A 25,251-nucleotide genomic window follows, 5' to 3' on the forward strand; every position below is an offset into this window, starting at 1 on the left:
CTAGTTAAGCTACACTTTAAAGAATGATAATAAGACACAGCACTGGAGTTTATGGGATGAAATAGATAGAAGCCTAATGAAAAATGAAACAATACGGATCTTTGAAATAATTTCCAAATTTAGCGAAATAACTCCAGATTTTTAATAAAGGCTTATGGAAATGTGCAAGTAAGAGATTGCAGCTTTATGAAAATGCTTATTGACCTCATAGAATTTGTGGGAGCAGTTTTTTCATCAAGGATGTACTGTGTGTTTGAGTTAAATAACACATTTTGTCAAAGAGAAAGGTCCTATAAATGCTGATTTATTTTCTAGCAAGGAGTCTGGTTTTTGAGTTGGCGTTCTGAAAATATATTGTCATCATTGTCAAGATTTATTTATTTTTTTTGTCTTCCTCCTCCCGTTCATTTTGAAACAGTGGATTGGGTGGAGAATTTACCCAAAATTAACTTAACTAACAAAATAATGCAGAATTTTCATCCATGAGAATTAAAAATTATACACTTCAAAACCTTTCTTAATATCTACTGTGCTCTCAGAAAGATGTGTTTTAAATTTCTAAAATAGTCCATACATTTTTGAAATTTGTGTCCGCTTGCTCAGAATTGGACAGTTGAGTACACAACACCTACATTTAAAATCTATGCATTTCTGTAATAGTCTTTAAAGAATAGATATATTACTTTCAAAAATATCTATCATCACCCGTTTTACAAGGTGAACTCTTGAATACAACTTCTTTAGAATTATACTCTCTTACAACAGCATACAAATTAGTGTAAAAATTGATGTGTATAAATAAATTGTTTAAAACTATTATTTTTGTGTATGATTATTGATCTGCTTTAAATCCACAGAAGCAAGGAAAATTAAGACTATATATATATATATATATATATATATATCTTTAATATTAACTATATATATAATAAACTCCACCCATTTTGTCTTGATTTTTACGTCAGGAGGAATTAAGAACAAAGAGGTTGCCTGATATTTCCTTTACAGGATTGTGCTATTAAGGGCCCAATCCAGGTTCCATTAATGTTAGTGGAAATTTAACTGATAACAAATGGGGGTTGGATTTGGCCCTTAAAGACTGAGTTGTGGTTTATGTTACAAAGCAAGTGCAGAGAGTGAACTCTGGACCCGATTCATGTTTATGAAAGAGCAATGTAAGCCGGCCTTAAATTGAGTGTAAATGTAACTTATGCCCCCTTTAAAGCCTCTTTACAATGCCAGGTGCAAAGGCTCCTTGATGTAAATGAGAATTAGGCCTTGTGTATCCAGCAAGAATAGTGCAAAGTGCACCCACTTAGACTGCTCTGGTTCCTACCAATGACAGTAGCATCAAAAGAGAGTGTATCTGGGCTTCTTTTCCAACATTTTGACATACTGAAATTGTATTCACTGATAAACCCTGTGTACATTTAATGTGTGTGTAGGAGAAGCAAGAGGGATTTGGGAATGGATTTGTTTCTTTTCCAGTCAGACCAAATTCTGATTTCAGTCGCATTGATGTAAATTACTCCAGATTTTCTCTGATGTCACTGAGATCAGAATATAGTCCATTCTCCTGTATCCATAACAAGGGGGGGGCAATGCCACTTGTCCAAAATAAATAAAGCTGCCAGCAAGAAGCAAGCAGACCCATAATTAGGTGTGCAGAGGAAGGGGAAAGAAAAAGTACCCATCAAGTGCAAATGGAGTGACCTTTCACCAACCATGGGGTCAGATCCTCAATTAGCAAAGTCAATAAAGTTAATGGAGCCATGCTGATTTACATCAACTAAAGATCTGGCCCATGAATTTCCAAAGGACCACAGAGGGAAGGGGATGAAGGGAAGTGGAAGTGGGGAGAAGAGAATCTGAGAAACAGAAAACATCTCTCTCCACCTCGTTGGTTCCCTGTTCTAATATATGTGTTCTGCACACCCACCCTTCCCCACTCACTGCAGCATTTAACCCAAAATGGGGAACTATGGGATGGGGCTGCTACCAGTGCTAGAGCTTGGAATGTTAAAAATAGCCCAGAGAGACAAGGTGCGTGAGGTAATATCTTTTACTGGACCAACTTCTGTTGGTGAAAGTAACAAGCTTTCGAGCTCCATCGAGCTTTCTTCGGGCCTGGGCTGAAGTAGCCTGAAGGAGAACTCTGTGAAGCTCAAAACTTGTCTCTTTCACCAGTAGAAGTTGGTCCACAAAAGATATTACTTCACCCATCTTGGCTCTCTCATGTCCTGAGACCAACCTGCCGACAAACAACACTGCAAACAAAATAATCCGGGGAGACCTAGATTTGTGGGCAGAAGTGCAACATGTGGCTCTCTGCCATTAATTATATGGCTATCACCATCACTCGTATACTTATGGAGAGTCTGCCTAATCACCTGGCCCCTTATTATGTATTTCTATCTTATCTACTTTTCATAGGTCCCTGTGTGTGTGTGTAGCTGTAATTTTTAGTGTGTATTTAGAAAGATGTTCTTTTTATGTGCCAGAGTCTAATGCAGAAAACAGCACTTTCAAAAATATTGTGCTGTCTACCACAATTTTGGCCAGCATGGACAAAGTGGTATGAGCACTGCCTATTGCCAGTTATGGATCATCTGAGCTTTCTAGAGGTCTCCCTTTCAAACACTGGTACTGCTTAATTTGTCAGAGTTGACCAGATCACAGCCTGAGGTCTCATGTCTGCAATTGCTTGAATCAGCAGTGTAGGAATTTTCCTGGCAGAGGCTCCAGGGTTACTAGAGATACCCTTTAATGTTTTGCATTGATAAATAGGTTTGGATATTAGTATTTTATAGACACACTGTCTGAGGAGTGATCTGTATTTTTTTTTTTTTGAGGATTTGCCTTGGAATAGTTCAACTGGAGAAATAGGACCCAATTGAAAGAATTCACTTTTGCATGAGTCTTTGGAGAATGTTAAATCTTTTTTAGGTATTGCCCCTTCACTATATTCAAGCATAGCATAAAGTATCTCACCTTCTAGTCCATAGAGGTTAGTTATGCTGGAAGGCATGAGAAAATGAATGAATTATGAAACCTCAGGATTTCATAGAAATTGTCACAAAACCGATATTAATTGGGCCCATAAGTCCAAATGCATTAGTTGTGTTCTTTGTAGAACCATAATGCAATAGCTAGTGAGCAAATTAGCCTTTCAATAGGATTTTATTTCTGATTTTTTTTAAAGCAATACAGCCAAATATAGAAAGGTGTGCATTTCCTAAATTAATGAGAGGCTAGAAAGGGGGGAAGTACTGCTAGTCTTGAATCACAAACCACATATATAACTTATGTCTTGGAATACTCAGAAGATACGTTTCCTTAATGGTGGCAAAACCACAGTTCAACTGGTTGCTCAGAAAACAGAGTACAGAAGTTTCCTTTAAGAAATCGGTGGATTATCCAGAAGAGGGTGTTAAAAATGTCCCCAACCTGAAGGTAACATGTAATGGCCAGAAATAGTTAATTTCATTTTTGTAGTGCTTGTAGCAAGACTGACCAGGCATACCCTGCTTTTCAATAAGAATGCTAAATCTGTTGAGAAAATAAAAATATTACTGATATGTGTCAAGACTTAAGTCTAGATTCTGCCCTGAATTACACACAATGCCCCTCCTTGACTTCAATGAGGTCACACAATGAGGAGAATTTGGCCCTAGGGGTGCATTTTCTATTTGTGTTTTCCTGTATTTCAAGCGACAGTGGACCATCTCTGTATTGGCAGAGGTATTTATGTTTTGAGGGCCTGATCCAACACCCATTGAAGCCACTGATAATCTTTTCACTGACTTCAGTAAGCATCGGATCAGGGTCTGAGAGAGTTTTAAAATAGGCTCAGGAGGTTTAAATTAATTATCTCTGTGCTTTTCAGAAAAGGGTTTTTTTCATTAATACTCCCAGAAAATGACTACAAATAATAATATCTTACATTTATAAAGTGCCTTTCATCCCAAAGGATGTGAACATTTTGCATAAAACAGAGAGCTAGTGTTAAGTGAAATGACATTTAGCATTAGGTGACATGTTTTAAAAAAAAACCTGAGAGTCAGATACCTCTAACAGTAAAAATGATTGAAAATCCATGTATTAAAATTAAAATATTGAGTCTCTCTGTGAAGGCTTAGAGAAGAAGCTCTTTTATGTGCTGCTGTGATATTAAAATGTTACAGTGCAATAATGTGTTCCTGGTACTCTTTTTACTTTTCTCCTTTACTTTATGGATAGTAAGTTAAGTGAAAATTGAAAATGTAACCAGAACGCTGATGAAAGCGAGTGGTTCTGGACTTTCTAGATACTTAGCCATCACGTGGGCTGTGGCTCAAAGAGTTAAAAAGTTTGGTGGGGAAGGAGGAAACAGCACAAGTATGTAAGTGTTTAAGGCTTGCATCATAATTCCTGCTGTGCCCTTAAGCACAATGGAATCTCCTTGTTTTAATTTTGGGGGTTGAGCGGAGAGTCTGGTTTTGGCTGTGGCCCAAATGGCACATTGTGCAACTCAGTGGAAGGAAACTGCTCATATACAAAGAGGTTATTCTTGGCTTAGCTTGAATATAGTTTTTGCCACTAAAATGACCAACCTAGGAACTTTTAGTGAACAAAAGTGATTCCTCGTCCTGCACAACTGTAACTATTAACCATCTCGGTTAGAAGCTCTTATACAGATGAGAACAATACTGAACAGTTAACATTTAAATCTCTGTCTCAGCGCAGTGGTGATATACATTACAATTCCTGCGAGTTGAGCTAGAGAAAATCAGCATTTATTATCTTTTTTCCCCAATGTTTTATACTGCATGAAAAGTACCAAGAAAAAAAATCTTTTTGCAACATTTCTCTCCTCTATAGTCTAGCTGAGCATTGGAAATCTAAGCAGATATTCCAAGAGGAATCGATGCATGAATTTTCTATCTTCATTCTTTTGCTCAGCCTTTCAGAGGAAAGGGAGACTTAACTTGAAGTATGAGCATGCTTTGAGAGAGATTATATGAAGTATCAAGCCCTACCTCATGTATATTGTAGCTTCAAACTCTGCTTCCAGATTGTAGACGTTCAGCATATTCTTGGACAGGAACTATAGTTTTGAAAGCAGTGTTTCTCACCTCTTGAGTCTGATAAAGTAACGAGTGTACAGGGAATAGGCTGTTTTAATGCAGTGCTGGTCATTTCAGTGGAACACAAAGGGTTATAATAGGACTGCGTTTGTTGGTTCCATGTTGGTTGACTTTTTTTAAAAACAAAAAGGAAAATGAAGTTAGCTGCATATCAATTATAACCCTTGAGCTTGTTTACCCAGTATACTATATGTAGCAGAGTAAAAACCACTTCAGAAAGAAAAATAATAGTAGTAAAACATAGATGAATCAGAACTTACTTAATGATTACTGAGATTTGAAGAAAAGCAGTGTGAGTGACTGATTCATAAACACACCACATTCTAAGCCGATAGAGGCATCCTGGTGCTTCAGAATATAGAAATCACATGCTACGTTAGTACAACATCTTTGGAACACTCTTTTAGTAGCAGTTAATTCACTAGTTGGAAGCAGTATGTTTTCTAGATCTCAACTATTAGGTATATTGGGCCAAACTGAGCCTAGTATAAAGGAATCATTGAAGTTACACATGGGATGAATTTAGCTCCTTTATATTTATTGTCGTTTTAGCCTAGTTTATAGCAATAACATATTTAAATAAAATGTTTGATTTTAATTCAAATACTCAATAACCAGTAATTGTACATTCACATTTTGCAGAATATAAAATGTACAAGCCCAACTTATCTGACATAAAACCAGACTGTTTTGCTCATAACATCCGTAACTGATGTAATTTAAATATTTCTCTGAGAACAGATTTAAGAAAAAAGGAAGCAGTATATAAATGTTACTCATGCAAGCTAGTTCCAAGAGGTTCTTTGAACACAGTTATTGATGAGTTTTTCTTACATAACATATGCAAAATGTAATTGAAATTAAATTAAATGTCAGCATGATACTATTAAGTAGCTAACATTTGCCATTGTTTCCTAAGACAACCATTCCAAGCAGTAACTTCACAACCAGGAATTTACTCACTCTTTTCCCTGTGTCTTTTTGGTATTTTAGACAAATAAAGGCGATGCCCTTGCTAACCGTGTCCAAAACACATTGGGAAACTATGATGAAATGAAGGACTTGTTAACCAACCATTCTAACCAGAGCCACCTTGTAGGAATCCCAAAGAATTCTGTACCACAGACTCCCGTTGACAAAAATGAACAGAACTTTTTTCCAGAACAGAGAAACAGGATGATCCCGTCTCACCAGATCAGCGGTCACTCGTCAACGTCAATGCCCCCACCTTCTTCACTGTCATCAAATTCTACTTTGCTACACAGTCACCAGAGCAGCAGGAAATCCAGGACAGATTGGTCACGTGGTGGTCACAACTCTAATGGTGCACAGCCAAGCCAACCCAGTAGTCAACAGAGTAGGACAAAGCATAGCTCTTCACATGACCAGCCTCAAGGCAGGTACGACGATCTCTACAGCTGTCAGAGTGAGCAACATAAAAATGGAGGCGCTGAGGAAGCAAACCCGGCTGCATCATCTTCACATTCACGGAGGCACAATCATTCCAAATCAACAACTGGAGAACATTCTTATAAAGAAAACAGTCATTCCAAGTCACCTGTAGAACTTGAGTTTGTAGGGCACGGTCCTGGATCTCCACTTCCTTCTACATCTTTGTTATCTGCAAACAATGGTCTCTCAACCCAGAGTTTCCCACCAGGACTGCACTGTAAAACTAGCATGGTCCAGCAAAAGCCTACAGCTTACGTAAGGCCTATGGATGGTCAGGACCAAGTACCTAATGACTCACCTGAACTGAAACCTCCAATAGAAATTGAGAGTGGATATGGAAATCAATCATTTGGAACACTGTTGGAAGGAAAAGCTAATGCACCCAGTTCTAAGAATAAATTACCAAAGCTTACCATCCCTCAAGCTAGTGAGGTAAGTCATTTTCTTAGTCCACTTTTTTCTAGAATCTTAACAGATCTGACCTGAGGAGTATTTAACATAGCGTATGTCTGTTTATTTAAATATAAAGTTCCAGTTCCTGAAATTGTGATCTGAAAACACACCCCTTTTCTAGAAAATGCATGGTTATATTTTCTTTTGGCAAGGATTGTTGTGACAACCTAGTAAGTCATGATACATCAAGTTTTAAAATCAAAGGATGTAATGCTAACTTTGGTTGTGTCACACTAACAGTAAAAGGCCAGATCCAGCACTCTAATATACCTTAATTCAGCTGCATTGTTCACAGTTTTGCAGATTTATTTTGGAATTAATCTGATTTAAAGAATACTGTTATGCACTGTGACAAAGAAGAAAAAAAATCTAAAATAAACTTGGAAAAGCCTTGATCCCTTTAATACCAGTGGTACAGAACAGCTAACAATAAGAGGTACCTTTTCATTGCTCATTTCCCATTGACTTTAATGGAATTAATGTGGCTTAAACTGTGAGAAACACTTTTGAAAATGTATCCCGTTAAGTCTTCATGCATTTTTCAATAGCACTTAGCATTGGGATTCAATGCCAATTCCTGGCACCAAGAACTTAAATTGTTGAGTTTTGTGTTGCTGGTCTGTTACAACAGTCCTGTGATTAAAGTTATAATTAGCTCTTATTTCTTTCTTGGACACTTCAAGCACAGCTGTATTGCAAGGGTACCAACTGAAGCATTTGTACTGATATAAATTTCTTATTCACAGTTGCTCTAAAGCAGTAACCATTGCAAGGTAGGCTTTTAGAACATGCAGGAACAGAGTTACAACATGGGATTTTCATAGCTTTCTGTTTTTCCCCACGATTACTTCCCTGCTTGTTAATATTTTTATACCAGAAATAAAGAATGATTCATTCTTAAGACGCTTTATTGGAAAAGGTCAGCTTTTCCTATTGGAATAATTGTTTTGAGCCAATAATTTGTTTGACTGTTTAAAAACTTGATGTTATTTATTAACATTCCAGGCAGCAACAAAGACTGATGTGTTTTGCAGTAGAGTTTGGAATAATTTTTCTGGGAACTGCATCTGAAAACAGTAAAAAGGCCTATTTATATCAAGTGGAAGCTGAGGGTTGCTTGCAGATGGCATTTTATTAGAAAATGTATTTGTTAATAAATGTAGCTTTGTACAAGATTCCTTTACAGATGTTTCTGTTTATTTTTACCTTAGGTTAGAAATCTGCTGATCTAGATAGCTTCATCCTCTATTGCAATTTGTCGCTAGTGGTGTTTGGCAAGTAAATAATTGCATATAAAAGAAATAATGATGGTGCAAAGGCAAATACATCTATTCACTTCTGCTCTCTATTAAAATAACAATGAGTCAATAAGCACACTTTGAAGTGCAGCGTTAATATGGAGTATCTCTCTGTAGTGGCACATGAGGCTTACACCTGGTATCAACTTTTCCTCTACGTTCAGCACAGGAGGGTGAAATCCGGCCCTGTTCATGTCAGTGGGAGTTTTGCCATTGATCTCAATGAAGGCAGGGTTTCCTCCAGAATCTCTTGGTATAGCTTTAAATACAACTGATGTGAACCATTTGTTTTTATTAATGGAAAGGCTGGTAGTCACCCAGATGAAAAAGTTATGTGGTGAATTTGTGGCTATAGCTGCTTTGGTTTATAGCCTGCGTAGTGAAGAGTTTGTGGGTATAATTAGCTTCATTTATTCTGGGGTAAATAGTAAACTCAAGTCACTTCAGCAGTGACTACAGATAATAATCTTAAAACAGTCCGTGTGTTATAAAAGCGAACAATGAATTGCAGAGGGAGAGAAAACGTGAAGCTATGCGGCAGTCAGGAATGACTTCCTGCTGCTATTTAGAATGTGCGGCATGGGCCAAAGTCAATGGTCCTCACACAGGCAAAATTCCACTTGATTTAAGGTCATTTTCCCTGTGTAAGGACTGCAGGCTTTGCCCCCGTATGTTTTTCCACTGATGTGCATTCTGAATGTAATTTACCTTACATTTGGCAATAAAACTCTTTCTAATCCAAGGTTATAGATAACTGGTTTAGTTTAAGCTTAATCAGAACTGACAGGGCACAACTGTGAAACCCATAACATTTTTGGAATGACTGCAGAGGGGGACTCTGTTGTAATCTTTATACAATTGATGTGGAGGCTTATGATTATTTGGGGGTGCTTGTCAATTTATGAACCTTCCCTAGCTGCCGCCAGCAGCTGTGATCTGCTTGAAACAAATTCATTTCTGCCTCACGAGGTTCCATGCTAATAACATTGCAGGTGGTGGTGACCCCCTTCAAACCGTTGGTAGGAAAGTTGCCTTTTAGGGTGCTTCTTATGGTTGGCTCTGTAGGTTCCCTTGGATACTCAGAACCAATTTTTCAAACGTCCCCCAGCCTGTAAATCCACCCACCAAGAAGGCATAGCCAAGTTTTTGGGTTCTCAAGTTTTTGGGTTCTCAAGTTTTTGCACACCTCAAAACCTGGAGTTATATGAACAAATTAATTTTGTGTGAGCAAATCATGCATATAGACCTCTGCAAGAGCAGGCTATGCAAATCTGTGCATGCAAATCAGAGGATTTGGTTCTGCTAAAACTTTGATACACAAAAATGACTGGCCAGGCACAGAGATTTAAAGGATGGGTTGAGGCCACTGTGAAAATATGGTCCTATTTGTCATGGCTTTATATAGAATGTTTAGTGCCCTGGAGGCACTTTGCTATGCTTGAGGAAGTGGTCAATTTTATAGCATGCTCGATGTCACTTGATTGGGCCCATGTTGCCCTCAACTCGGTTACAATTAACAGACATTTGTTCATTCATTGCTAAGGGAAGAATCAGGCACACTGTGTGTCTGCGATATCCTTTGGGGATTTTTTTGGTGATTGCTGGATCCTTCAGTCCTTTGCTTTTCCTCTTGGGTGTGAACATAGATAAAATATCTAACATCACTTCACTGTACTTAATTACTATTTTCTCATTGTCAAGGTCAAAATTCTTAGAACATCAATATGATGAATTCAAATCCTAACACAACTAATAGCGCTCAGTCTTGCCTATGACAAACATTCAGAAATCACGAGTCAGGCTCCAAAAACTCATTAGGTTGGCTTAAAAAAAATCACGATTTCAAAAATAAATAAATTTTGGGCCCTTTTTATTTACCTTCAAAGCCTGTAGGATTCATGTTTTCAAGCTTTACTCTGCAACCACAAGGGCTAGAAATTTATTATTTTTAATGAAAGATTAGAGTCAAATTTTGTCACATGACTCCAGGTGCTAGCACTTTGTGAAAAACACCAAATATTGTGAGACCCATGACATTGAGTTGGCAACATGGGCACTGAAGTTAAAATACATTTCAGACGCATCTTCTTTTTCTCCTTCTCTGTATTGATCTCTTTCTTCCATATTTATAGGTATATATTAATTTTGAGCTTGCACATTACACTTGGTAAATACTAGCAAGCCTAGACTCAGAGAGAGCTTTTGTACTGTATGCAGAATTCCACCTATTTAAGTGGTATGATGGTGTGTGATTGCAACTTAACTCTCAATGGGAATTATGTGGCTAAATCCTATGCATTTCTTTGAAAATGTAGGGGTTAGAAATCACTATAACAGCTGATCCTCTCGTTGCTGTGTTAAAATCCAGAATCTTGATATACCAATGTATATTTAAATCTTTAGGAGTCAGATGCTTACAAATGATTTCAAATTGACTAACTCAGCTTGAGGTAGCTGAAAGTAAGCCTGTACATTTCAGTTTGGGCTTGAACACAAATTATTGAGCACATTGACTAAATCACGAGGTTTTCGGGTCTGTGGGAACATCGGAGCAGTTTCCAGATAAGCTTGTGAAAAATCATATGCACTGTACAAACTATGCAAGTACAAACTATGCAAGAGTTTCCAATGACTGTTTTGAGGCCAAGTAAATCTGGGGTAATTAAGAAAAGTTTTAACTCTTCAGACAGTGTTCCCAAGAATCTCTGCATAGCTGACTACATATTCCTGCAAAATAAGAAACATACTGAATTTCTCCCCAAAACGCAACACTATGAACACATCCGAAAGACTGACAACCCCACTGTCACCATCCATTTAGTCATGGAAGATGGAGAACTTCTGATTTCGCATGACTTTTAGGATAATATTTTGACGGGTACACTATACAGCAAAGTGATAGGCTTTTGTTATATGTGTTTCAAATCATCTTGTTATCGCTGGATGTATTGATTAACTTAGTACTTTCTAAGCTAGCTATAAAACAAGCTGCTCACTTTCTGCATTAAAGAGCAAGAAAAATTGACAGGTAGATAACCATATTGATTCAACCCAAATGGTAAATGCAAGAGGCTTTATCTGTGACTTATAAAACTTTTTATGGGCACCCAAAGCCAGCTTAATATGTTTGTTTTTTTTTAATTGAGTGGAAGGCAAAAGCCTTTAGGTAACTAACTCCCCTTTAAAATACATTGTGCTTTGGTTGCCAAATACAGTGCATTACTGTATTTGTGGGCACACTGCCTTTTCAAATGCAAGCTTCACTCTTCCTTCAAAACTTTGGGGGTTTAAGAATAATGGACTGAATCAAGCATTAAGCTGAAATCCCCTCACTTGGTTCATATTTCAAAAGTCTGAGGCCAAAAACAAACCAGAAGAGCACTATTTCTTGCAGTATTATAGTTACAGCCATGTGTTTTTCATTTGTAAATACTGTGAGAAGTAATGTTTTTGAGATATTCCTAAATGGGGAACATATGACGCCAACCGTCTGAAGACCTCTTATTGTGGCCTTTTCTTGCTTTGTTAAGCTACTGTCCTATTGCTGGGACTGTCATTAGCAGGGGTATTTTTTGGGGGGTAAGGATAGTGGAGGGGGAAATCGCACAGCTAGGGCCTATCTATTTCCAACAGGAAATACAAAGACAATCATGGGCTTTAGGAATTGTTACTGTACCATTGCGGTCAATGGGAGTTTTGCATTTGACTTCATTGGATACAGAGTCAAGCCTGTAAGATAGAGTGAACGGGTTTAGATGAAAAAGCTGACCTCCATACCCAATGTTTTGGGGGGTTGGATGGCTTTTCTCACACAGTGATATTTTCCCCCCAGTGCCTCTGAATTCTGCCTAGGAGTGGAGGCAGAGATGCCAGTGTTCTGCAAGAATACATCTTCTTGTGCGACTTCAAGCACAAGAATCTCCAACCCTTTGAGGTTCCCCAATTCCAAATTGAATGGCAATTGTAAGCCATTAGTAGTTGGTCCAAATTAATTGTAGAAAATATTATTATTCCAATTGCCTAGCCAGAGGTGGCAGAAAACAAAGCGACCTCAAAAAGCCTTGGGGAAAACAGTCCCTGGGTGTTAATAGAATTTGTTCCCCCTTTTGTGCCATTTATGGTGCATTCAAGAAATAGGTTGATTATACCCACATTGCACCACCTTCTACAAAGTTGGGGAGGCATCACCTACATGCCCACAGTCAGGAATACTAGGGTCTGCACAGCTCTGAAGTGTAATCTCGAGACAATCACTTTATTTTTCAGTGCTTGTGTGTTTCCTCTTATGGACAACAGGGATAATAAGACTGATCCACCTTTGTTGGGCATTTTTAGATCCCTGGCAGAAAGGTACTGTACGAGTGCAAAATAGTATGGAGATATGGCTGCCTCCCCATACCTAAGAATGAATCTCCTAATCCACTATAATCCCACCCTTTATTTTTTTTTACCTGACCACACTAATTGAAGGAAGACATAACCAAGCCATATGGAAGCAATTAATTGTTGAGGGCCGGATTGTGACACCCTTGTTCGTGTTGAGTAATACCTTACTCCCTGGATACTCCTATTGTAGTCCAGGTGCTGACATAAAGTTGGAATAACCAGCTTTGCATCCCCTGCCCTCTGGCATAGGGGGCAAGTCAGAATAGGGAGGGCATTGCTGGGGCAGGGCTGGATCCCACACCAATCTGGGTGATCCTGAATTGACCAAACTGTTCCTATGGGACCACACCCACTGGCGTCATAGAGTTGAGACCCTGGCACAAAATGTGACTGCTCTGTAGAACATGTCTTGCTTTAAACAATACTTAATATTTTTGAGTTCTGAAACGACGGCATAGAAACATAGCAGGTTTCAAACATGTTTAGATGCAAGTCTTTCAGATGTTTGTATTTTGAATGATGCAGATATTTACTTTGGTCCAAATTCTGCCCGCAAATGAACGTGCATGTTTCCCACCAAAGATACTGGGAGCACTACAAGCTATCTGATGTCAGCAGTTTGGCCTTTTGTAGGATGGCATCACTGTAAATCTGAAAATTGCACCACATGCCTTGTTAAATGTTACTTTATCTAACTCAAACCTTTGAAAATAACACACAGATGGCTTGAAAAATACTACTGTACATATTTGCTATCCTTTCCATTCATTACTTTCTGGGATTTTGTCCCTATATTATGTTTCTTGCTTTGTGGAAAAGCACAGGAAACAGACTGTGGCTGCAGGTTGCAAATAGTCTGGGAACACAGAAGGCTCATGTTTTTTAACGTTCAGGAGAAAGAGCATGCACAGATTTTTGCATGTGTAATAACAACCATTGAGAGTCCATCACTGGGGCCTGACCCCATGACTTTCAGCACTAAAGGTATGAACTTCTACCACTGCAGCTAAAGGAGTAACTCCCTGTAGTAGTATCTCATGTTCCCTGGACCAGCTACGAAAGGGGGATGGATAGAACACTGAATATACACTCCTGAGATGTATGTGGAATACCTGGTGAATGTGTATAAATTGGGGATTTGCACGTGCAAATAAGTTTTCATGTGTTCGTACCTTTGCATGCGTATGTCACACATTTGGCACACTTGGTTCGGAGGCATGCCGAATTGCACACACTTGAAACCATTTGAGCCATGCAGTATTATTTGCTTATAACATAGCTTCAACGTATGAAAACGAGAGGAGGGTCTTATATGAGTACCTTCTAGCTTTATAGTCACAGTCATCCCACTATTAAGCTAGCTTTCTCTGATCCAAGTATGGAAAAGCACTTAGGGGTTGCAGGTGAAAACATCATATGGGAATACTTAAGGGAAAGAAAGTTGAACATATAGCTTGGCAACTATCCATGAACTGCAGATATAGGTTAAAGTTCTTTAGCTGGCAGGCTATTGCAAGTGTATTAGCAATGTTGGAAAAAAAAATCTAATTTCTGCATTTTGGCTTGTGCAGTAAAGAAATTCCTCCCACATAAATATGTTCATTTTACCTTCTGGGAAGCAAAGAAAGGAAACCGTAGCTGCAGTCTGTTATTTAATCTTCCTGAAATTAGCATTTGGTGCTTAGGAAGATTGAAAGATTTAATGCCAATGCCTTCCTCAAAAGAAAGAAATGACACACCACATATGTTTTAGCACTGGTTAGACTGTTAAATGGAATTAATCAAAATCCATGTTAAAATATTTCCATGTGTTAATTAGCAACGGTTTGGAACATTAAAATACATATTGGCTTGGGAATAAATTAGTGAAGAAATATCAGATTTAGATTGTAGGCTTTTAATTGCAACATAATATATTACAATATTGTGTGTTTTAGATAGATGGTTGTAAATATGTGAAGCACTATAAAATGTAGAATGACCAGATGTCCCAATTTTACAGGGACAGACCCGATTTTTGGGTCTTTTTCTTATATAGGCTCCTGTTACCCCCCACCGCCGGTCCCGATTTTTCACACTTGCTGTCTGGTCACCCTAATAAAATGTGCATTTTAAGACTGGGTAATAAAACAAGCCAAAGTAGTACGTGATAGAGAGAATCATGCCATTTCCCATTTTCAAAACAATTAAACCACTCTCTCATTCAATAGAGCAAGAGCTAAAGGGTAAAAAATGAAAAAAAGTTTTGTCCGAAGCCAAAAGGAAGTTTTAAAATGTCTCCTTTGAAAATCATGGTAATGCAATATCTAGCAGCTAGAAAAATCAGCTCTCCTGTGGTGAATAGTCAAGATGCACTTTTGCCTTTACATTCCCATCTGGTTGATGCAGCACTTTGGGTTTCAGCTACTCATGGTGAGATTTGTGAGAACAGGAGAATAACCCAACTGAATTAATATGTAAATGAGTTCTAATTAATATGCCTGTTTTGTTCTTCTCAAGTTGCATATGCTGGGGGCCTTCTGTACATGGATCATCTCCCCTCATCCCCCATAAGGTCAGGTTTGGTCAGCATGGCATCATCCCACACCATTCCCAAGCCCCTAAAATGAGCTCTGCAAGCATGAAGAAGGAGTGAGCTGGTGTGGGAGTTAGATAGATGGGGGGATCTTGCCTCATGTCCCCACACCTTATGTGGGGTCTGCACAAGATTTAATTCAGTCCAGGCAGCACTACCTTTTGCATTGAGCTGCTCTGCCCTTTTAAAGGGAGTCCCAGAGGCAGCTGCCTGTGCTGAATTCCCTGGCTATGCCATTCATTGTTTCCATGCGGCTTCTGAGCCAAAGAGGGAACAGGGAGGCTTGGTGCTGGTAGAAGGGACGCTCCATGTGGATGATCCCTGGCATTTGTGGGATTTAAGGGTCAGCCCCTCCTGTTTCTTGGACAGTTGGAGGGAAGCGGTGGGTAATGCCTTCCACACACAGCCCAGAGTAGAAGAATTTGTAGAAACACTGCAAGGGGAATCGCAAGGAACGTTTCACCCAAGCCACCTCTCTTGTTGGGTTTTCCACGGGACGAGAAGGGGGCGATTCGCCCCGTGTCCTGAGAACAGGGATTAGGAACTGGACAGATGTTGATTTTAAATTTGCCTCTTTAATTTGTCCTCTAAGTAGCAATTTGAAAAAGAATCAGGGGGAAGGAGAGGGAAAAATAAATGCAGACGCAATCACTTTCCAGACGCATGGACTTTTTTTTTCACTTGGATCTGTAAACATCCCAGAGAGCCGAGAAGTCCGTGATACTAGTGTAAGCTTAAATCCCCATTAATATTGCCAGTCTAAACATGTTTTAGTTAGAACAGTACATGCTGCTTTTCCTTACATGCTTCCTCAAAATAATTTCACATCGTTATGTCCCCCAGATGTGTAAACTCATGGGGTTATATTTCATTGAACTGCAAGCTGTGACACTTAAATCCACGCAGACAAGCAGGCAATTACTTCTGCTGTTTGTAAATTTCCAGGCTCCCATTTACATTTGCCTATATTTTAAATATAAATGTGGAGATTGCTCTTTTCCTAAATATGGAATTTAATTTTTAAAACACACACACACACACACGCACACACGCGCACACACGCGCACGCACACACACACTTAAGAAAAGATGCACAATTTAATAAGCTTTAAAAAACCTCTGTGATTCTCAGACTGTCTGCTGGATTCAGTGCTTCCTCGTATGCTAATAAGAGCTTTCCCTGAATAAGGGCTATATGACTTGGACCAGGACCTATATGTGCCCATAGGTCTCAGTCCAGTGAGGTGGTGAGCATTCTCAACTCCCATTTCCCTTGGATTTCAAGCACCGTAGGATGGGGCTCCGCTGAGAATATATTGTTTGTGCTGGTGCATTACAGTTGAGAATGGCCTATTCTGAACCCTTCTTTTCAGCTGTTTGTAGCTTTCTCAAACAGTTTCCTTCTGGGGTGAAACTTCGTATTGTAAGTGGTATCAGGAGAAAGGAGAGATTGTACCCCAACGCACACATATACCTATGCCCTGAAAATGTGACTCACAGTGAGGTAGGGGAATGTTTTTTATTCAAAAAAATTATTCAGGCAACCATTTTATTTGCCATACTAATAGCTGAAAGCCCGTACTGTAAGAACGGTGGCAGTTGGACACTTTGCATGCAAATTAGGTGTAGAATACGTTTAGTGATTGGCTGAGGTACCTCTGATAGCACAATGGTCTCGGTCTCTTGGCATGGCATAGATACATAACTTACCGTAGCTGAAGGCCTGCGCCATCACTCTGTAATTCGGAAATGGCTGACAATTTAAAAATGGGATGGTAACAGACCACAAATCCAGTGATGGTTGAACGTGGTGATATTCTGAACAAAAAGAGCTCTCAGCCATGCTTGCAGTTGTTTCCCTCACTTCATGCTGACTCAAGAGACATTCTGAATTTCAAAGTGACACCCAGAGTGACAATCCTGGAATCTTCTTTAGTAGCTAATGACTCAAAAATGGCCAAACGTAAACATTTCAAGCCAACAAAGAGCTTTTCTTGCACACAGATCCATTGACTTCAATAGGATTCCACACAGGAGTCCACAGGTGGAACTGTTTGCAAGATTGGGCTCTTTGTTGACTGAATTTAGGGCACAACCCGCCTGTGGAAGTCTTTCCATTAACTTCCATAGCATTGAATTTGGACCTATCCCTTGATGCAATGGATGCATCTCCCAATGACATTCATAGCCTCACATGTGTGTAGTGTTTAGTGATGAATGTGTTCCCTGCCAATCATGAAAAAAATGTTTTTTTAAGTTGTCAAGATGGTTCTATATTTGCTCATGTCAGGATGAACTTCTTCATCTGTTACTGAACATTCATTTAGAGCCTTGACTGGCAAATCTTTCATAATGCAAAATTCTCCTTAAATTCTCCCAAGAAGTTCTATAGGAGTCAGGCTAATGTACCTGCAAAAATGGCACTATGAAAAGATAGCCAACAGGCAGTGAATTGGCAGTAAATATTGGGGATACCCCATTGCCTATGCCAGTGGATGAAGTTTTTCTATCTATAAATTATTTATATTGCTATTCCATGCCAACTGAATAGTTACTTACTGTACGTGGAATAGAAGCAGAACTGGGTTTATACAGACTCTACCTAAGAATATAAGAAAGTCTTTTCAAATCCTAGTCAAGTTGTACTTAAATATAATTATTATAGTTTTTACTTCCGTGCAGCGATAAATTATTTTTTGCCTATTTTCTAAAAACATAAAAACATCTGATCCAAAATACTTTACAGATGGAATAATGCAAGTTTGGCAAAGAACAACAGTACATCCCTGTTGGTGAAGAAGTGATCTGTAAAATACAGCCAGATTAGAATTGGGGTAGCTGTTTAAAGGCCAGATCGTACCACCCTTACCGACACTGGTATTGCTCCTCGAGTTGTCCTCTCAATTCAAAACGAGGAGTATGGTATTACTCAGCATGAATAGAGATTGTAAAACTAGGCTCTAAACAATCAAACTAGCAAGACTTATTTTGGACCAGAGGCAGGTGTAAAGCATAGAAGAAACAGACCGTAGTAACTGTTACACATTAGATGGGAAGAAATTAAAATGTGCAAAAGCTGCTTTTGTAAATACATAGTATTAAGATCTAGCTGAATCTAGATGTCATCAAGAAAATTACTTGCTATAGTTTTGAATATATTTTGACATGTTGAATATATGGTAATATATTATTGCTAATGGTTTATTTTTGCTTGTATTAATATTCTACACACACAATGTGCTTGAAGCCCTTAGCAGTAAGCCTGGGAAATCTTGTGAGGCAACCTGTTGTCATAAGATTCCTATCCTAGTTTTTGTAGACCTTGGGGTTCCAGATCCAATGTAGACCTTGGATAAGCAACCAAGCTTTTGGGTATTTAGCCAAGCTCGATCTCCTGAGGTTTTCCCATTGCTACTGAATTCTGATTATGCTGTGCCATGTGGGCAAAATCTCAATGGCTTGAGCATAGGTCTCAGGCGTCAGAACTCATTCTGTATTGATCATATACAGAAAATAAGTCACCGTTATCATTTATGGTATACTACTACTCTGTAACTTATTTTCAAGGAGCACCACCAGTGGACTACTTGTTGCTGTTCTATCAGCAGCTATGCAAGAAGAGGAAAGGGCTCCCTGTACCTCTTCTCCACCCCATGTGCCCATATAGGGGCAGCCAAAATGTGGCTCTTAATGTGAAAGAAATGCTATATTCAGCAACTGAGGTAGCTTCTATAGGTCAAGTCCATAGCAAGGGGACTGCTTTGACATTATAGTGCAGGAGATTTTCCACAACACATTCTATGTGTGATTTCCAGTCTGGGTGCTCAGAACAATTTGTTATATTCTTGGCTATTTGAGTCATTTCACTATCTAGGATGAGGCACACTCAGAGTCATTAATTTGCAGAGAGGAACACAAACATAAACCAAGAGTGGGACTTCCCTTGCATTAGCCACAATAAATATGTTTGTTCAAGAACAAATAGCTGGAATTAGTAGACATGTAGCCATGAGGCTGAAGCAAAGCCTGGCTGTGTCTAATACCTTGGAGAAGTTGTTCACAGACAATCCCCATCTTTTTGTAAAGACTGACTCATAAATTTGGCAGTGTTATTGGAAGCTTGAGTTAACCATGTAAGGGCCCATTTGCAGTTCCAGTTAGCAAACATGGGCCATCACAAGATGTTCAGAGAGGCAAATTCAGTATATTGAGCCCCAAAGTGGTGAAGTAGAGGATAGCAGTGGCTTTGCTGCATGGTCTTGGCAGAAGCCCCATTAAGGGGTAGGGTTTTTCCCCCACAGGTGTGGGGACTAGAACTAGAGGTAGGGAAGAGGAGGTGCCACAAGCTGCATTGTGTAGCACGTGTCTAATAAAAAATCTGCTGGATGTTAACCCCTCCATATGAGTAAACCACTGTGTAAGAGAGGGGTCTTTTTGTTGGAGCTACCATCAGGTATTTCAGGAGCTATGTTGCCATGCCAGGGAGGCGAGAGGAACAGAGGGAGCTGGTTGAAGGCTGAGGACCTCAGCCTTGATACCTCTCTGAATTCTCAGAGTACCCTTGGCTTTCCCCACCACCACCTTTGCTACAGGAGGTGAAAGCAAACTTCAGCCCTACAGCAACAGTCTGGAGGTAATTCTGCAAGTTGAAATGTGATGGTCTCTATCTTGGCAGATATCCAGGGATTGAACTCAAGACCTACAGATCTGAAAGCATGAATGTCTACAGCAGGGGTTCTCAAACTGGGGGTCGGGACCCCTGAGGGGGTCGTGAAGTTATTACCTGGGGGGTCGTGAGCTGTCAGCCTCCATCCCAAACCCCACTTTCCCTCCAGGATTTGTAATGGTTTTAAATATATTAAAAAGTGTTTTTCATTTATAAGGGGGGTCACGCTCAGAGACTTGGTATGTGAAAGGGGTCACCAGTACAAAAGTTTGAGAACCACTGGTCTACAGCTTGAGCTTAAAGAGCAACCCTCACTAGCTCTGGGAGGTAAGAGACTCATTCACTGCGGATCAGGCATGGATGGGGCTGCCTAACATACATTGATTACAGGAACCTACAGCAATCTTGGCTCCCATACAGGTCTCCTCAGCAAGGTGTCCTTCTCTAAGTGAAGCATAGTTGATCTAGATCTTTTTCATTCCTCATCTGTGCACCAGATTCTTCATTAATCATGGTATGGCCCAAGGAATAATGTTTAACTACTACTGCAGAACTTTCAGAACCTTGAATTTTTGTGAGCTTCACAAAAATGGTGCCTTTGTTTTAATTTCTTGGCGATGAGGGGGGCTTTCCCTACCGCAGTTTTACAATAGGGCAAATATGTGATTAAAGTAGAAAGGAATTTTTATATAATATTGTCTCCTTTCCTGTGGTATAGGACCATGTGGAGGCTCTTGCTGCATGTGGTTTTTGATTTTGCCCACTAGCAAAAACAAATATGAAAACTGGTCTTTTCTAGTTCTCAGCAGTACTCCCATCAAAAGCGAGACTCTAGGGAATTCTTTTTTTAAGTTGCTTAAGCAGTGCTTAAACTTGCTAGCGCTGCTTGTTTGTCCTTATTGAATGGGATTATGCAATTATTTTTAAATCTCTTTGTTCCTACAGCAACTTTCATGCTTAATTCCTGTCAGAAAGAAGGAAAAACACTTTTGCCTGTGATGCCCAGCTTTATTTGTGTCAATCCATAACATTCCACGTGCCCAGCAGTATTACTCAGTATCATAGAATGGGGTTCACCCTGCAGAATGGGGAATTCTGGACAGGTACAATTGTAGTGCCCCAGGACTATGTACCAAAGTTATGACAAGGACAGAGCCACCTTGCATTGTAGCTGTGTCCGATGGCAGATGGACAAACCCCTAGAGTCCATGGGAGTGAGAACGGCACGTTAGGACATGAGGAAACTGGGCTCATTGCCTTCAGGGCAGGGAGCAAAAGGAGGACAGGTAAAGATGATACTTCCTCTGGGGCTGGAAGAGAGAGGACAAAGCAAGGGAACAGTATCTTATGGCACAAAAAGAGAGGACAGGCACCGGCTCATCAGAGCATGGGGGTGGGGGAGAAGGATAGGACAAAGCATTTAAAAAAAATGAATCTGGCAAATGGAGATATTGCCTATGGCAGTAGTGCCTAAACTTTTGCTGTCACCCTCCCCCCCCCCCCAGTAATGAAATCCCCGTGTGCCCCCTCTCTCCATTACAGCCGAGTTGGCTCAGCAGAGGATCTGGGGCCATGAGGGCAGAGAGAGAATGAGGGCAGAGCTGGGTTTAGAATGGAGTAGGGGGTGGAGCAGAGCTGTAGCTGGAGCCAGAGAGGGGCTGGGGGTGGAGTGGAGCTACAGTAGAGGCCAGAGCGGGGCTGGGGGTGGAGTGGAGCTGGAGGTTGGCTGGGGGCAGATCTGGGCTGGGTGGTGCTCCCTCTCTGCCCCCTGTGGGGACTGGCCTGGGCCCTCTGTGTGCCCCCCTGAACATTCCCCCCACATCCATCTATAGGGGCACGCCCCACAGTTTGGGGACCACTGGCCTATGGAAACTTTTGGGGAGGAACAGGACTGTCATTCAGATGAAAGATGTGGGACTTGGACTGATTGATCATCCCTAATCACACCAGATGGAGGTAGCAACATAAGAGAGAGACTGAGAAGCTCGAGCTATTCCCTTGGCCGATCTTTCAATCATCCTCAGCCCCCCAAGATTGTTTGTACTTTTTAGGAGGGAAATGACATCAATTAAATTATTGTTTTAAATCCTGTTTAAATCAGGACAGTATTCATCCACAGATGTTGGATGTGACTTCTTCCTCTTCTACTCCATCCTACGTAACTTACTCAGTTGGATTGCCTATGGCCGTGACGCCAGCACCAGCCACAGCTGAGTTCCTACAGTAAATCGCAAGGTTTTAAAGTCAATTCTTGGTGTCTGAGAAACAATCCAAAAGTCTAAGGCTAGGCAGGCTTGAGTAGCAGGCTAGCTGGCACGTGCATACACACACAGAGTAGCATATGCCACCGTCTGCTGGATGAGGAGTGAGGACTGTCTATGTTAGGGGTTAATGAGACTTGGTGGAAAAGATTCCATATATTAAAAGTTAATAATTTCAAAATAATCCCAACTGCTGATATTTGTGGTTCTCCCATTGTCCTAAGGTTTTGCATATGCATTATTGTAATGTTGCATGCTTGTAACAAGACATTACTACTCATTGGTTGAACATCACCATACAACATATAGGGCAGAGGATATAGTGGATATTTGGGGCTATTGTTTCCATTCTTGAACAAACCAAGAAGCGAAGACCTTATGGACAGCCTGCAAGATCTTGAAAGGTTTTGAGGCCCCGACAATTAAGACATAAGTGCACATATCCTAAATATTATAAATACACACCATACTCCGTCATGACACATACAAATACACACACACATATATAAAAGCCACCTTAAATTAACCAGAATATGAACACAAATCTAATGTCTGGGCTCTGATGGTCTCCAGAGTCCCAGTTCATTGGAAAAATTGTCCTTGAATTTTTTTTTTAAGTTGTCATTTGAATGTACTATTATGGAAACCACATGGATTACCTTTAGCACTAGGTTCTTAAAGCCTTGCATAACATGCTTACTCAACAAAGAGTCCGGTGGCACCTTATAGACTAACAGATGTATTGGAGCATAAGCTTTCGTGGGTGAATACCCACTTTGTCAGACTCATGCGTCTTAAAATGCGTCTGATGAAGTGGGTATTCACCCACGAAAGCTTATGCTCCAATATATCGGTTAGTCCAGGGGTGGGCAACCTATGGCACATGTGCCGAAGGCGGCATGCGAGCTGATTTTCAGTGGCACTCACACTGTCTGGGTCCTGGCCACTGGTCCGGGGGGCTCTGCATTTTAATTTAATTTTAAATGAAGTTTCATAAACATTTTAAAAACCTTATTGACTTTACATCCAACAATAGTTTAGTTATATATTATAGACTTATAGAAAGAGACCTTCTAAAAACTTTAAAATGTATGATTGGCACGCGGAACCTTAAATCAGAGTGAATAAATGAAGACTTGGCACACCACTTCTGAAAGATTGCTGACCCCTGGGTTAGTCTATAAGGTGCCACAGGACTCTTTGTTGCTTTTTACAGCTCCAGACTAACACGGCTACCCCTCTGATGCTTACTCAAGTACTTCAATTCACAAACACCCGGTTTAACCCCAAGATAGTAATCAATAGTAATTACAAATGACATTGTCCACAGCACTTTGACTGACAACGTACTGTACCATCCAAACACAAGGAATGAAAAAATGGAGTAAAGAGATTTTTTGAAAACATGTTTCATACAGAACTCTTCTCCTTAAAACCAAATATGTAGCTACAACTAATCATTTAGAGATCCAGTATCCCAACATATGAGTTTCTTTGTTAAAATGAAATCAGTGCTTTTTCTCCATTTCAATCAAATTGTAATCCTGCTAAACTCAATGGAATTATTGCCATTGACTTCAAATGGGACATGGGGATTTGGCCTTCCGTAATTAAAGTTAAGATTAATAATAAATGTCACCACTTTTCTGGATTCATCCCCCGTCCCTTCTCCCCCGCCCCCATCTGTATATATACACCAAACAAGCAGAGTGAGTTAGAAACTGATTGTTCTTCACAACATTTCTCTTCCTTTTTATGGACCTAATCCTGAACTGACCAAAGTCAACAGAGAGCCACCCATTGACTTCAGTGCCCTTTGGATCAAGTCCTATGCAAATAAAATAACCAAGAAGAGTTCTGAAATTAACACAGATGAAGACTACATATTGACTGGATTGGAACGAGTATTTGCACTATCATCTTGTGTGGTGCTTCAAAACACCACAATCCTCACTCAAATAAGCTCTAGGGAAAATAAATTGAGAACTTTACAAATACTATAGCTGCTTCAATCTTCATACATAATAAACCCTGCTACTGTAAATAACTCATTTTATCTGTCAAACATTGTAGGCACATATGCCACATTAACTGTCACAGGGGTCATAAATAAACAATGTATCTGTCTACATGTTACTTATGTCTGGGGAAAAGAATCAGTATAGAGGAAAAATGGTAAAGAACACATTTTAATTGCAAAATAAAAAGATTAGCATTTCTATGTTAAATATTTTGAAATACATTTACTCCTAATAGTGTGCTCATTATTCAGCAGAAGATAGAAAACGGCAAAGAGACAGCTTTTAGTGAATTGTGTTCTAGTGTGTATTTCTTGGACCAATTTCTGCTCCCAATTGTTGGAGCGTAACTTGGCAAATTTTGAAACTGCCTCTTCATCCTTCTTAAAAAGAAAAACTTGGTGGATCTAGATTCTGGAATCATGGCAATATCTTCAGCAGGTTAAAAAAAATATTCCTTCAGCTCCAAATTACAATGTTCTATATCTGGGCTAACGCTGATAAGCCAATGGTGCTTCTCTGGATGTAATCTGCTGTAAACTAGATTTTCTTTTAGGAATATAGGACTAGACAACGTCCTAGCTGGTGTAAACTGGTGCTGCTCCACTGATGTCAATGCTGTTGCGCTGATTTATATCAGCTGAGGATCAGATCAAGAGACTCTACTTGTATAATTTATTCTCATCCTTGCCATTATATAGCTCGAAACCATCACTTTTTAAAAATATTCTTGCAGATGGTTTCCTCCATGTTCTGTAGAGTCAAGGTGTATGTGTCTCACCCCTGACCAGAAACAGTAGCAGACGTTTGGTTAGGTGCCAATTTCTTGGAAGGTTCCTTTTTTTTTTTTTTTTTTTTTAACCACTGACCTCTTCTTATTATTGAGCCATGTGGAGTTAATTTTAAGTTGTCTTATCTAGGCAGCATCACCAACTAGAAACCTGATTTCTGCTGGCTTGTCTTCATTAAAAATAGTTTTCCTTGTTATATATTAAAAAAACAGGTTTCCCCCATAT

General features: G+C 39.7%; 1 protein-coding gene across 1 annotated transcript in view; it reads left to right on the forward strand.

Annotated features, from left to right (window-relative positions):
- AFF2 (AF4/FMR2 family member 2) overlaps nucleotides 1-25,251 on the forward strand; it is a gene marked incomplete in the record, with an annotated part of 408,588 nt that overhangs the window by 113,373 nt on the left and 269,964 nt on the right. Inside the window, 1 exon segment of the mRNA XM_034781192.1 lies at nucleotides 6,120-7,010. Coding sequence (XP_034637083.1) covers nucleotides 6,120-7,010 — 891 coding nt within the window.

Source organism: Trachemys scripta, chromosome 9, assembly GCF_013100865.1.
Source record: "Trachemys scripta elegans isolate TJP31775 chromosome 9, CAS_Tse_1.0, whole genome shotgun sequence".
NCBI lineage: Eukaryota > Metazoa > Chordata > Testudines > Emydidae > Trachemys > Trachemys scripta.